Consider the following 15,997-nt stretch of genomic DNA (forward strand, 5'->3'; position numbering starts at 1 on the left):
CTCTGGAAAAAACTGGACAGCTCCCAATATTTGACTTGTGTCTTCAAGGTTAAATAAATGCTCAAACAGTGAATAAGGCAAGGGACCGATCAGAAGGAGCTTGAGTTCGTCATGCATCAGGAACCTTCATTGCTCCCTTTGGACTGTGCTGGCCAAGACTGCGCTAAAGCAGTTCCATTGACTATTCAGCTCCACCTTTTCCTTATGTTGTTGTCTGTCATTCTAGTACATTGGTTATCAGACAAATTATGAGAGAATTACGCTGAAGAATCTTGTAGTTATATAGATGAATCTGATAAAACTTTCCAGCTAACCTTTGGAAACCACCCTTAGCAGGTACTGTTTCTGAGATTATCTGAAAGCTTTAATTTTCTATGTTGGCTTCTATGTTACAATTCTCAAAATAAATCTGGAAGCCACTAAGTTTTTACTGCATTCATTTGTCATACTGTGGTTTAAAGTTTATATTGAAGTACTAAAAATAAAATTGATCCCAGTTAAAGGCATTTAGGACTGGATCTAAATGACTTGTAGAACTGGACTTGTCCAATATGCAGACTGAATAAATCACCAGAGATTTTTGGCAAGATCAAGACCTGGTTTGGGTTGTGCATGAAATTCCAATGATAGCCCAGGAATGTCAGGAGGCTTAAGGTTAATGTGGTCCTTTTAAGAGAGAGTGAGAAATAAGAGAGCATTTGTGTGTATGTTGGTACAGAGCCTGATGAAAAACATTAAGAAAATGAACAAATGATATCCCTATGCATTGCTATTAGTTAAGGCCTACTGTCATTCATTCAGTGAATGTTTCTGGAGAGTTCACTTTGTTTCAGGAATTGTGCTTGATACTGTGTGTGTAAATATAGCAACTGTTTTGTTTCTCTACTAAGTTGGTCCACTTTAGAAACTGTGAACCAGGAAAATAATTAAGATTTCTTAGGGTTAGGAAAGAAAACTCGGAGACTTCCATGATTAATGGAATGGATTTGCACTTTTCTGGAGCAGATGGTACAGGGGCATCTCTTTGGGAGAAACCCTGGTTGGAAGTCAAGAAGAATGTTTTGTGGTGTGAGTTCCCTTGTTACAGTCATATTTAATAGTTAGAGCAGAGTTCACATCTGGGACCCCTTGGAGAATTAGCCATTGTGAGAACAGTGAACCAAGAGGAAACAGAAGTAATAAATATTAGAAGGCTTAATCTGATCTCTTGCCTGTCTTCAAAGGAAGCTTCATTTGTAAAGGACATGCATGATCATGAAGAAAGGACCCCCATTAGGCAATGCAGAAATAATAAAAGACTGTGTCCAAAGTCCCTGGTATAGGGAGGTTAGAGGACTGGCTCTGTGCTCAACTGGGAGAGTGATGGAGCTGGACTACAATTCATCTTTGGTTCCCTTTTCAGGGTCCTCTGCTTCATAGGGCACAATTATTTCCTTTTACACTTCATTAAGATTTATCTGACAAAAAACTTCTGCATGGAAACAGAAGAATTAGAACTTGGCGAGGCAGTTTATGTTCATTCAACTTTGTTTTTTCTCTCTTAAGTTTTTCTTTCTTGAGTAAGAAAGTGTCTTCTCTCTTTTTTTGTTTTCAGGGAAGGAGTATGTTTGAGCTCCTCCTTGCTTATGGAATCAAGAAGAAAATGAACTATTCTTGAATACCCTTCACCCTTAATTCTGAGGGTGAAGACCAGAGAAGCACCACTGAGGCAGATATAATATACTTACCCATTTTCTCTCTTACTCTATAATGCTGCCTGATGTAGTTTGAAAGTATCCTCATAATCTAAAAGAGGGGAAGTAGCCTTATGGAGCGAAATCCTGGTGCTCCTAGAAAATTACGACACGACTCGTGTGTGTGTGTGTGTGTAACATAAATTAGCTCATGTTGTATGTCTTTTTGCAGTTTGTGTTTTTCATTAAATATATTGGTCCTTCTAATAATAGTAAATAGTTTATATAGTGCTCACTCTGTGCCATGCACTTTCTATGCACTTTGGAAACTTCAAATTATTTAATATAGACTTACTCCATTGTTTTAAATTACATTTAGTTTGGTTAGTCTCTAATTTTTGGATATTTAAGGTGATTACTTTTTTTGTTTCTATACACAATGTTGCACCAGATCTTCTTATGCATACCTTCTTTCTTGTATAAGGGTGAATGGTTGCAAAGGCATAAAAAAATCTAGTACACATCACCTGATAACAGTGGTTGCCTTTGAGGAGAGGGAGCGGACATAGATTGAGTTGTGGTTCTAGGGGCTTTAGCCTCATATGTCATGTTGTATAACTTTTTTTTTTTTTTGAGACAGAGTCTGGTCTGTTGCCCAGGTTGGAGTGCAGTGGCACGATCTCAGCTTATTGCAACCTCCGCCTCCCGGGTTCAAGCAATTATCCTGCCTCAGCCTCCCGAGTAGGTGGGATTACAGGCACGCGCCACCATGCCTGGCTAATTTTTTGTATTTTTAATAGAGATGGGGTTTCACCATTCTGGCCAGGCTGATATCAAATTCCTGACCTCAGGTGATCCTTCTGCCTTGGCCTCCCAAAGTGCTGGGATTATGGGAGTGAGCCACCGCGCCCAGCCATAGGACGTTTTTTAACAAAAACATAGTCTCATATTACTTGTGTGTTAAGATTATTTAAAAAAAATAAATATAAGGCTTGAAGTCCTTAGGCACATAACTTAACCAACCTGATCTTTTTATCCCCCACTTTTAAAGTACCACCTACCATAAATACTTGATATGTGGCTATGGCAGACAAATGCAAATGTTATATGTTACCATGCTTTATAAGGTGCTAAATATATTCAAGTGACTTTTATTCTAACATACCTGGATTTCAGTCATCAGTAAAGGTACCTTAGAATCCACAAGAAGTAAATACGCCAGTGAGTGTTCCCTAGTTTTAACAAGGCTATCATCTGCGTCTAAAAAAAAGAATATATGTTGTATTAGTGAGAATTCAATTCAGCATGAGAATTCACATATAGCTTTGAAATTTCATATTTACTTATGTAAATACCAGCCCTCTTAATTTATTACCACTTTACTTGTTAGAATCAGGAGTACTTTTGAGTATTGGTATTGTGACCAGCATTGCCAACCCTTTTAATCTGTAACTCACATGGTATAGTTTCTGGAGCTTTGTTTCATACAGCTGTTACAATTATACCATGTGACCACCCTGAACCTGTGAGCATGGAGGCACATACATGATCAAATTGTAGCAGTAAAAAAGAGAAAAGAAGAGAGTAAATTAAATAGTGTATTTTCAATTGCCATTTGTGTATCATTAGAAAACTAAGATATTTATCAGGGTAACAATGTTCCAGCACAGATGACCTTGGAACATTATCAAGCCTTCTTGCTCACAAGATATAGCATACTTTAAACACCCTAGGCAGGAGACTTTCCAAAACCAGACCCAGTGACAACACCTAGATAACCATTTCAATCCTAAATGAATTTCAGCGATAAAAATGTGTATAAATATCTAACCCTATGAGGATAGAAAATGTATAGTTTGCTCCTTTCTCTGTAAGAATGTTCCCTTCTGCAGCAATCTGTTTTGAGGTCAGATCAAATGTTGCCAGTTAGTTTTGATTTCCTGGCTTTTTAAAAGTCCTTGCCTTAATGTCACTACTCTGGGCCATCCATACTATTTTAGCAGGTCCTAGAATAAGCATTTCTCCATATAAGTACATGCTTTGAATAACTTAGAGGGGACACACACACACACACACACACACACACACACACACATCTGTACCTTTTCAGGTAAAAGAACTTCAATGAAAACTCTCCCAGAAACTTTGCTACTTAGCCTAGTTATTGCCCTGCCTGTTTTCCGAAAGAGTTTTTTCCCTTCTAAACAAGGATTGAGCCAAAGAAAGAATAAAGGTTCTTTATGGTTTAAATATGCCACTCCCTATTGTGCACTTTTATGGAGCGATGACTTTTATTTTAGTTTATATTTTATATCTATGATCACTTCAAAGTCTATTAAACTCTGGAATAAGAGATGCTCAATAGAACTTTCAGCAGTGCTGAAAATGTTCTGTAATCTGCACTGTCCAATGTGGTAGCTGCTAGTCCTATGTAGCTATTGAGTACTAGCATTAATGAGGAACTTAATTTTTAACTGTATTTAAAAAAATCATTTCACTTTAAATTGTCATATGTGACTAGTCGCTACCATATTTGACAGTGCAGTTATAGATCATTTTGTCACATTCATATAGAACTAGAGAAACTTCAACATTTATATGGTAGACTTTTCATAAGAAAAACTACCCCCTTTAGTTCTATTTAGCATTATTTAATTTGCCTCCAAAATTTGAATTCAAACCCCATTCTCTAGGGTTTGTTTTGCATCAGCCTTTGATTTCTTCCTGCTCAACCACTGTGCTACATTCAGCTACTAGGTGTTTTTGGTAACTGACATCCAGAAAACAGTGTAGTGCTAGGAAATAGGAAAATATGCTTAGTTCATAATATACATTACAGGATGGCCTTATTAGATTTCTTATTCTCATTACCAAGTTTACATTATCACTTAAAACAAGTGAATGTTTATTGAAAGTGTATCTTTCCTCTATTGAAAATCAGGCAGATTTTTAAATTGGCAGTACTCCTCACTCATTTTTAAGAAGCTTTGGAGGCTGGGCACAGTGACTCATGCCTGTAATCCCAGCACTTTGTGAGGTCGAGGCGGGTGGATCACGTGAGGTCAGGAGTTTCAGACCAGCCCGGCCAACATGGTGAAACCTTGTCTCTACTAAAAATGCAAAAATTAGGCTTGGTGGCACGTGCCTATGATCCCACCTACTTGGGAGGCTGAGGCAGGAGAATCACTTTTGAACCCAGGAGGTGGAGGTTAAGTGTGAGCTGAGATCACACCACTGCACTCCAGCCTGGGCAACAGAGTGAGACTCCATCTCAAAAAAAAAAAAAAAAAAAAAAAAAAAAAAAAAAGAAGCTTTGGAGAGGTGTGACAGTTATTCCTGCCTGTTGAGTTTTAGCTATGAGCTGGTTTAGTGGCCTCCACAGAGCCATGATGGCACACAGGGACAAAGCCATCCTCTTCAAGGGTTTCCAAGAGCTAAATTGCCAGTAAGTAGGAACTCCCTGCTGCCCTATGGGGCCTCTGAATGTGATTAGGATGAGCAATGATTCTACCCAGAAATGGGTAGAATGTTGACGCAGTAAACATGCAGATTACTCACTGCACACACCCCAATCTTCACACACGCCGCCTAAGATAAAACTGCTATAGAGAAACCGTAGCGTTCCCAAGCCCTTCTCTCCGGTTCCTTCTCTTTACTTAGAGGCCAACCAGGATGCGCAGAAAACATAACTGATACCACTTAGATAATTATTGACTAGTTTTAGTGTTGATGGGGGAGGTTGAATTCCTTTTCTCTTCCTGGTTATGTTTCACTGATGCAATTTGCTTATTTCTATGTGGAAGCATGATGGTTTTTACTCTTTGTGATGAGAACTTCAGCGACTGCAACAAAGGTAATTTGGTAAAGTGCTCCTACACAGCGTATATGGCTTTAACATTTTGAAATATACCCTTTTTAATCTATCTCTGTGATTTTGAGTATGCAGGTGGTGGCGGATATACAAAATCATATAGTATATTTTGTATACCCTTGCTTCTTAACAAATGTTCTGATGCCTTATTTGTGGCAAAGGGATGCTATAGAAAATGTGTTCTTGTGAATTTCTAAGTGCTCACATAAAACAGCATGTGGGCAGCTGAAATACAACCAATCTATGCATGCATTCCTCTTCCCCTTGAATAATTGGAAAGTACCTCAATTTTCCTATTCTGTAGCTGGCTACCTCTTTTTCATGTTTCTGTGTTTGGGGGAGGTAGTTGCTTCAAGCAAGAGTTAAGGGGATGGGGTGTTTCTCCTTGGCCAGCTTGCTGTCCTCTCACCCTTGCTCCAGCTCTTTCCCCTAGTCCTCTCTGCCTCCCCTCCTCTGCCCTCACCAGATGTGGTGAGGTCGAGACCTCCTGCACCCAGCCAGTGCCCACCCTATGACCCTTTTCTTTCTATTTGAAAAGTGTGAGGGATGGCGTGAGGGGAATGACATTGCCAGACAAAGAGAAGTTTTTCAAAAGTGTATGTGCAACTGAATGTGCAGCCACTGGCTTTTGAAGGTCACAGGGGCCGGCCAGGTGTGTAAATGATTTGCTTTCTCCCTTTCTTAATATTCTTATTGGGAAGTCGTCATCCACCCCAGCTTCCAAGATGGTCTCATCAGTATTCAGATTTAATTTAAAATGTATACCAGGACCTTGTCAGAAAATATTTTGAGGATTATCTTTATATACAATATTTTGTCCTCATTTGCTATTATGTCTCTTTAATAATATATAATTTTTTTTTGTATGACCAGGTTCCTTCTGCCCCTATTTCTTTTACCTGAAAATATTCTGGGGACAACGTAAAGAAAGCTACTTTGAGTTTGTCTCTCTAACTGGTTGTGTGGTGCATTGAGAGGGCTAAGGCGACTGCTAAGTTTTCTGTAGCTCCAGGAGTCTGTGATTCAATTCCTTCCAGAGCCTATGTATGTCTCTCCCCAACTCCCATGTTAGCCACTTCTTCTCTTTGACTCCCATGAATCGTGTTAGATCTCCAGTAGTCCCTGGGTCCTACTCTGGGAACTAACGCACTTTCATGAGTCTCAGGAGGGACTCCTTTGCGTTTAACAATGTGAATTCACCCTGCCAAAGGGTTAATCTTCCAAGACTAAGTGCAAGCTGGGTAAAATAAGCGAAGATCAATGGTTGAACCCTGCCATGAGTAGGGTATTCAATCATGCAGGTTTCCAGCCAGATTTTTAGAAATTTGCATCACAGAAGTCACCTGGGTGTCACACTCTGAGGAATGCTGGGTTAATGTGTGGTGAACAGAAATATCAAGTTTATGCCTATAGGGTAGTTTTCATTGGTATGAGCTTAAGCACAGAAAAATGGCCTTGATGGTGTTAATTTTTTTATGGGCAGTTGCAGTTGCATGATGGCTGGTCTCAGAATGTTAGTTGCATTGTTGCAGAACTAAAAATGTTACCCTGAGACATTTTAAGAGAGTAATAAATATCCTGTTTTAAAACATAGACTTTTTGTTTTTGAAAATTCTTTTTTTTAATTATTTTTAAGTTCTAGAGTTCATGTACACAACATGCAGGTTCGTTACATAGGTATACATGTGCCATGTTGGTATGCTGCACCCATCAACTCATCATTTACATTAGGTATTTCTCCTACTGCTATCCCTCCCCCAGCCCCCGACCCTACCACAGGCCCCGGTGTGTGATGTTACCCACCCTGTGTCTATGTGTTCTTGAGTTCAACTCCCACCTATGAGTGAGAACATGCAGAAAACACAGACTTTAACACATTATAAACTTGGAAAGTCTTTTTTGGTTATTGTTGTTGTTTTAATATCAGAGTGTTAAGGATGCCTTTTCCTTTCCTGGCTTTCTCCATAAGCAATTGCTTGGCTTGGTAATTTAGCAATTATTTGATTGTTGAAACATTGGGTATTTGTGCTTTAACAAAAACATGCCTGGTGATGAGACTGTGTCCTTTTATCAGGACAATCTGGCTTCATGATGTGAAGATGTGGCTGTGCTCAGGGCTGGGGGCTGCAACCCCTGCTGTACTGTGCCAAAGATAGTCCTTTGATGTAGAGGGAGTGGCTCCCAAGAAGGGCAGGTATAATTTCCAGACCTGGATTGCATGAGTTTGATGCATACTCAGGAAACTACCTGTAACCTTAGTGGTTCTTTGGAAGATAGCTATACTATGGGGTTGACTCTTTTGGAGAAATTGGACTTGTCTTTGTTACTGTCTACATGGAGTGAAGTGGTTAGGCCAGGGAAAATTGTATCTCACACTTAAATGTGGACAAGAAGGACTCAAACTCTTGTCAACATTTTCAAAACATAAAAGCAGTATTACAAAAAATTTAAAAACTAAAGATAATTTTTACTAAAGTTTTGTTTGGCTCTACCTAATCAATTTTTTATAGCTTCAACTTTTTCTTGATTAATATTTTACCATGAATTTGGGCCAGTTATTGCATAGTCTTTATGATTATTGTTGTAATTAAGTATTAGTCCATCCAGGTGCAATAATTTACTTATTTTTTCCTCTAGTGTTAGTTACTTGCATGGTTTAAATTTATACTATTAAATGTAACACCACCATGACAACAACAAAAACCCTCCTGAATGTAGCTTTTACCTATTGTCGATGGGTATTTAAAGAAAATTTCTAGCAGTAGAATTATCAAGATTGTAAACACTTTAATATTTGTATACATATTATAAAATTTCTGTTCTTGCTTTCTGAAAGGGTTATAACAGTTTTCAAAGCTTTAGGATATAAGTGTACTTCACCTGCACTGAGTTTAATATTTAACATAAATGTGTTTAATATATAAGTTGTGGAATTATAATTAGATATACAAATATTATAAACTGCATATAAGTATATACACAAATAGATAGATACTGATATAGGTATAATCTGGAAGCTTAAATTCCTACTTCAATAATCCGTGAAAGTGAGCAATTTTTTCACGTATTTAGGATTTATTTTTCACTTTTTTGAATGTCTATTCATGTCCTCTATTGCAGTTTTTATAAATTTAACTTAGCCACTTAGCTAGATGCCAACCCATCATTTAAAAATGTATCACTTATTAACCAGATTCTGATACCAGGCATATAGGCCAGAACACTGTCCCTTTCTTACCAGGATCAGTGAGTTTATAACTACTATACATAGTCCTTTTTTGTGGAGTGAGTTTGAATATGCACAGTGAAATGATTCTTTTTTAATGACTCTGTAAGGCAAATGCACAAAACACCTATGCTTTGGGCCAAGTGAGTGTGAAATGCACACACACACACACACACACACCCCTCTATATATGTATGCAGCTGTTAGAAAGGTAAAATTTAAACAAAAATATTTCTATTTTCCTCTTAATGGATAATTATTGCCATAACACAAACCTACTCTCTTTTAAAGTTCGAATAAAATTGAAGAAACCAAAGGTGTTTATGTAATTAAAAATAGCACCAAAAAACTAAAATAATTAGCTTTAGGTGTTAGAGAAATCTTAAATGATTCAAGCACCTGTTCAAGACATACTTGGGTGCCAGAGATAAATGATACTCTCATTTTTCTAGCATTAAGTGAGGTTTAGTGAGGAATTCCTATTACAGAGAGTATGACCAGGATTTTTATTGAGCAGAAGGCCAACAAATTAAGAAGCATGTTTTAATTTGGCAAGAGATTAACTGGAATCCAGTTGCATTTTCTGCCATGGCAAACCTACAAAATAAAGTGATATTTTTCATTCTCGAGTCATACTCTGAGTGTCTTTTGAGTTCACTGCAACTAAACTCAGTGCCTTCTAATTAAAGCATTTTGTCCACATGTATTCGGAATTGGTTAGCAGGGAGATTTCTTTAATAGGTGATTTCTATTACAAGGAATCAATCAACTGATTTTTTTTTTCTTTTTAAAGCTGTATACAGATACAGGATGGAGAAATAAGCAATCCTTTTCAAAGAGTTAAAAACTTAGCACGCTGACTTCAGCCTTCACTTAATCATTAACTTGATATGCTCCTTTGGATAGATAGAGCATTCAAAAAAGTCTCCATGCCTCAGTGTATCAATCTAGAAAAAGACAGCAGCCACATAATGGCAGGCTGACCACCTAGGAATAGCATGAGAACACGAAAGTAAACACATGGAAATGGGCTTTGTGTGCACCGAGAGGAATGCCATTCACAGATGCAAAGTGGTGTTCAAAAACTAGTTCTCATAAGGCGCTTATTCTCTTTATTTCTCAAAGAACTCCTTGCTCCTTGAAAATTCAGACCCTTCGTCTTACCAGGATAGGCCGGACTTGCTGCTGTTTACCAATTAAATCCACTTAGTAATTAGAAACTGTGTGTCTTCCGCCCACTCCTCAATTTCCCTCTCCCCACCTGAAACTCTTAAACAAACATTGGGTCTGTGATAAATGGTGCATTTTAATAAATGTTCTGTAAAGGCCAATTATGCAGTCAATATTGAAGTGTGCAATAAGAAATACAGTTGCTTAGCTATAGGGAAGATGTCTACATACTACTGGCATCTGTTTGGTAGGTAATGTTCTTAAATGGCCTGGCCTTTCTCCAGACTTTGATTATTCATAAATCTGTTGAGTGTGGTAAGTTGCACTATTAGCGTTTAATCTTTTATTGAAGCAAACTCAGGAGACTGAAATCTATTTGCTTTAGCAAGCTTGTTCACTGATAAAAGTATGATGTAAAATTTTCCTTTTGTGAATTCCTCAGTACAAGAACAACACAGCTGGGCACAGCACAGATCATATTTATCTTTTCATTAACTAAAGTACAAGAAGATAGCATCATTGGAGTCTTATAAGAAGGGACTGCTAAAGAACAGTTCTCCTCCTGTTTGCATACCCACTTGAGAAAAGCTTTCCAAACAAGTATTTGAGATACTTATGAGAAAAAGCTGGTTGACTTGTCCAAAGAAGACCAAGTGAATGTATATAAAGTGGTTGGATTTCAGATAACATTTTTCCCCTGAGTGTTTAGGTTGGTTAAATATTAGAGGAGGAGAGATAATAACACTGTTTGTCGCCATAAACTTAGACATACATCTTTTTTCACAAGATTGGTATGAAAAGCCTATCAAAGATTTTCCATCCCAGATGATTTAGTTTCAACTTGGTAAAGGACATTGTAGATGGAGCAGCATTGTTTGGATTATTTCCAGGAACCTGGAAAATTTGTATAGAGTTTATCATAGATACACTTTTTTGCTTCTTGTGAATAACAGAATAACTAATTGGTTGTGTGGTGCTTATTTGCAATGTGCACTATACTTGACAATTAGGCGACATCTTTCAGAATGAAATAAGTGACTTATGGCTTATATGTATTAATGTAAATTCTTTAAGTGGGTGAGTAAGACAAAATTATGGGAGTCTTCTCTTCCTTTTCCTGCATCTCTGGATCATGAGGATTGTGATTATTCGTGTTTCTATAGTTCCTCCAACCCCTGGTAAATGGCAAGCAACTATTGGACTCTGAAAAAAAAAAATGGACTATGCTAAAGATATATTCTCCCTTTGTCGTTTCTACTACATTCTAGTAGTATTCGGGAAGGACTAGGGAGTATGGAGAACACAGAAGGGAGGCCCTTTTCCAGTCAAATGCAGTATTACTTCAATCGCCTTGAGCTCAACTCTTGCCCAGAACTGTCAAACATAGGCTAATGTTCCATCCCAGGGGTGAGGTTAATTTATTACCTACTGCCCACCCCCTCAGCCCCACAGGTCCCTTTCTTACATAGAGCTAGAAGCAGGTAAGGGCAGCTCTTTCCTGCCTCCATTTACCTATCCTGGTCTCATTCCTGTTTCCTTAGGATCATCCAGTCCAACTCACTTATTTCATAGAGAAGAGACCTGAGGCCATGAGATGTAAAGAGAGGTTTTAAAGGCCATACGGTTTATGGAAAGGCAAGGATTAGACACCGGGCCTCAATCAACACTTTTTCAACTTCCCTATTATGTCTGTGTGAGTAGCAGAGACCCGAAAAACAGTGGCTTAAAATTTAAAAGAAATCTGAAGACTGGCAGGCAACTGCTGGTATGGCAGCCCCATGATGTTCTCAGGAACCCTGGATCCTTCTAGCTTCCTGCCGTAGTATCATAAGATGTGACCTTCAATCTCATGTTCTCAAGATGGTTGCAAATCGTCAGCCATGCTGTGCATGTTCTATGCGAGAGAAAGCTAAAGAACAATGAAAGTAGTACATGTCCATAAGCTAGTCCTCTTTGAAGGGCTTTTCTGGAAGTCTCCACCCAATGATAACTACTCTTTCTTAATTGAACCTAGTTGCAAGGCAATCTGGGAAATGTAGTCCATTCTTTCTCTCTCTCTCTTTTTTCTTTCCTTCCTTCATTTTTTCCTTCTCCCTCTCTCTTTCCCTATAATGACCTGAATAAAATTGGATCTATTAGTAAGGTAAAAAAATAAATAAATAAATAAAAATCAATTGATATTGAATGGGCAACTTCTTGTCTCTGTGCCCTTATATTTCACATTAAGTAATTACTTTAGGATTTGGAAGCCTAATAATGTTTTACAGCAGATTTTCCTTTAGTAGTATGTCCTCAAATTGCCAATATTAAAGACCAAATGTAATATGGGACAAGAAGTACAGATTGCTTTATGTGAGTGAAACAATGGGAGGAAAGCTTAGAAACTATTGTCTCTGAACTGTGTTGGCTCTCCACGGTCAGTGAGACACTGCTTCTATTGTTTCCATTGGCTTGGAAGTGAGCCTGGAGACAAATACTGATGCTGACTTCACCTAGGTATGCTTCATAGATAACAACAAAAATCATTTAACTATTTAGAAGTAAATAGTATGCTTATTTTGCCCTGCACGTTTAATGGTTATACCATTTTCAAACGCTTGAAATTGCAACCCATGTTAAGTAACTTAGAACTTTGACTAACAATGACATAATTACCCAGGTCTTAATGTGGGCAAATAACTGTACTCATACATAACTTTACTAACAGATGCGTTTATGGGCAACACTGAGGAGGAGTTACTTGCCAATTTCTCATTGGTCATGAGATTTATGGTGCTGCCTGGCTATGAATTTGTCTCCTACTAAGGTTAGTTTCCTTTTTTGAGTTAATTCCATTTATTTATGGTGATCTAAATATAAGATAATTATTTAGAGTAGGGAATTACCAAAGTAAAATTCCTCCTTGATGTCTGACTGGCAGCCATGTTACCTCGTAAATAACATCCTGTATGTATAGATTTTGTTCTTGACAGTATACAGAGTAGAGAACTCTGAAGACATCAAAGAGATTTCAAGAAGCAATAATGCTAGAAGACTCCCACACCTGGAAATCCATTAATGTTACTCTGTCCCCTGAGTAAAGAATGGCTTAATAGCACAGTACTGCTGCCTCGTACCTCCTTATCCACTGACTACCACTAGTACTGCAGAATGGACAGGAAGTCCTAGCGAAGGGAAAGGATTATAGAGAATTAGAATCTGATATGCCACCTGCATGAGAAAACATAGGAAGTACTGGGGGCAGAACACATTCTCTTGCATTAGACCTCTCCTTAAGCATGTGACTTGGTATGCATTATTAACTTACTATTTTATTTTCCCACTTTTAGTATTCCATTGTGCTCAGGGCTGGCCAGTGGCCTATGGATTCCCAGCTCTCTGATGTCACACACTCCTTCATTCTAAATCTCTAGCTTGAAAAGAACCTTATGATGACACTAATCAACTTCAATCTTCCAATGATGACTTCTATGTCAAATACTAAACTCTCTCACTATTTTGAAAACTGGATATTTAGAACTACAAGTTAGAGACAATAATATCAGTACATACCTTACCAAATATTTTTTGTACTTTCTTGCTATAGAGAAGGATATTACAAATATATTGATTTTCAAGTAAGGGAGTTTCTTTGGAGCCCATCTCTGTCTGCCCGCACAGCATGGTCGGTCCTCTGTCTGCATTCCATCATGCCTGCCTGCCACGTCTTATCAGTGCAGAGCCCTATGAAGAGGGTCCTATATATTAGCCACAACATGACCTATGTGGACAGGATCATCCTTAGTAATTACTCACTGGTGGAGAAGTGATTTAGAATGAACAACTCAACGATGCCATTATTTACCATACATCATAGCCATGGATAAGTTTAAAAAAAAAATCTTCCTTCAAATTCGGGTTGATTTATATATCAAGAATATTGGCAACTGAGCTTTATCTAACTTTTTTTTCTGTTTTGCTGCTGCTCAAGAAGATCCTAGTTGGTAGAGATCCTGACAGTTCCAGTTCCTGACTAATGTAACTACTCAAAGCAACAGTTAGCCCTGAGCACAGTCCCCAGCCAGGATCTTGGCAAGAGTCCATGGGAATAATCTCTTTCTCTTGGCAGCTGCCTGAACAGCAGTTTGTGGAAAGGACTGCTGTCAGTTGGCAGGATGAGGGTGGGTCTCTACAGCACATTAACTGATCCTTGCTCTTTATGTAGAAAACTTCAGAAACTTGTATAAAATAAATAAATCAAGCCAGTATAGTATGTGGTAATTTGGACATTGTATTTGAAGCAGAGATGTATCTCATAGTTGGAAGGATGAGAGGATACAAGAAAAATGGCCCCTGATTATTTATTTCCTAGGTCTGTTACTCAACTTCTCTGTATCTGCTTTCTTATCTGATTAACAAGGGTGTTGGATTAGAAGAATTCTAAGGCTCCCTTCCTGCTAGCATTCTGTGGCTCCATATGGACTAGATAGTCTTAGAAATGCAATATCTGCACTTGATGCTTCACTTTTTTTTTAAATTGATTTATAACACTGCTACTTCCACAAAGCACTTGAGGCAGCTTGCAACAAAAATACAGATACAATAAAAACAAAGACATGTATAATAAGATAAATATTGAGAAGTAAAAGAAAGGAGAAAACAGTATATTCAATCAATTTTGATGAATGCTAGAAGAAAGTATAGAATCTGTCTCTCAGCGTCCCATGAGCCAAGGCAAAAACAAAAACCAACAACAACATCAACAAAAAACCACCACCACCAATTTATAGAAAAGAAAGTAGCAGTAGTGTTTATATTCCCATTTTTGGTTGTTAGATTCAATTTTCCCCCAGGAATTTGGAAGTTAGGTAGTATGTCATAACATTTGGCAGAGTCCATTTAGATTTCAGGTTTTGATTCTATGGACATACATCCTGAACCTAGAATACCTGGCATCTGAATCTACTCTGTATGGAAGTGATCATATTCCTGTTCTCTCTACTAATTGACACCATCATTTTTCTTATCTCTACGTTTACTTTCACTACTGCTTTGGGCCACAGGGGGTGTTTTTTTCCTTGTGGAATACAAAAATAATTTTCATTTGTTATCTTTCTACCAACATACTATATAATTTGAAATATTAAAAGGAAGCAGAAATAATTTCATTTTAAAAAGATTTCATTGACAGTTTAGGATTTGTACTCATATTTTTCCTACATCCCCAGTTCCTTCATGCTAAAACAAAAGGGAAGACATTACTATGTAAGCAAACAGGCCCTTTTTAGCTATTATAATCAATCTTTATTAACCTCTGATAGTCTAATTCCTATTTACTTTAAGACAGTGAACTTAAAATTTTATTCAATATTCACTACTGAAATTAATTGAGGTCTAGAATTACCATTTCCCCTTTCATTCAACCATCCTATTCATAAGTAAAACAATGTTTAAAAATGAACCGTGCTCGTGTGTGTGTGTGTGTGTGTGTGTGTGTGTGTGTAAGTGCTCTGCATATGATCAAAAGAGAGATTCACACTTAGGAGTTCCTGTTCTGTCAACATTCGGTGGCAGGACTTAAATATCTTTCATCTTGAAAAAAAGGCAACAAATAGCTAGTTTAAGTTCAGCTCATTGTTTAAGGTAATTAATGGGTTTTCTTGTTTACGGTCAAAGACAAGACATGAGTAAGTGTTAGGGAAAGAGGCAGCTGAGCTGAGGTAGTGATTGTTTCTCAGTTCCATCCCAAGCCCTTGCAGAGGTAGCAAGCAGCCTGGAGCATCTTTAATGTAATTCCTTGCCTCCTATATAAAAGGCAAAAACAAAACAAATTCATTTTTTCCTGTTATTGTATTAATCACAGCAATTAATGCTAGCTGCCTCAACAGATAAATCTCATGGCTTCACACAACAGTTTATGTCTTAATCGATGTCGATGCTAGTTGGTGGGGGGCTTTCTCCAAAAATGAGTTTGAGGACCCAGGTTTTCTTGTGACACTCCACTGCAATAAAAGGCTTCTAAGTTCACCCTGGGAGGAGAAGAGAATAATGGAGAAGAATCACAGACTCTAAAGAGCC

General features: G+C 37.8%; 1 protein-coding gene across 8 annotated transcripts in view; it reads left to right on the forward strand.

The window, feature by feature from the left end:
* Positions 1-15,997, forward strand: part of MECOM (MDS1 and EVI1 complex locus) — a 598,968-nt gene that overhangs the window by 405,644 nt on the left and 177,327 nt on the right. Inside the window, exon 1 of one of the 8 annotated variants that reach the window (XM_009201394.4) lies at positions 4,957-5,526. The exons of the other annotated variants lie outside the window; for them this stretch is intronic. Coding sequence (XP_009199658.1) covers positions 5,500-5,526 — 27 coding nt within the window. The 5' untranslated portion in view covers positions 4,957-5,499. Of the gene's footprint in view, positions 1-4,956; positions 5,527-15,997 lie in introns of those variants that run through there. 8 annotated transcript variants of the gene reach the window in all.

The sequence above is a fragment of the Papio anubis genome, chromosome 2, assembly GCF_008728515.1.
Source record: "Papio anubis isolate 15944 chromosome 2, Panubis1.0, whole genome shotgun sequence".
NCBI lineage: Eukaryota > Metazoa > Chordata > Mammalia > Primates > Cercopithecidae > Papio > Papio anubis.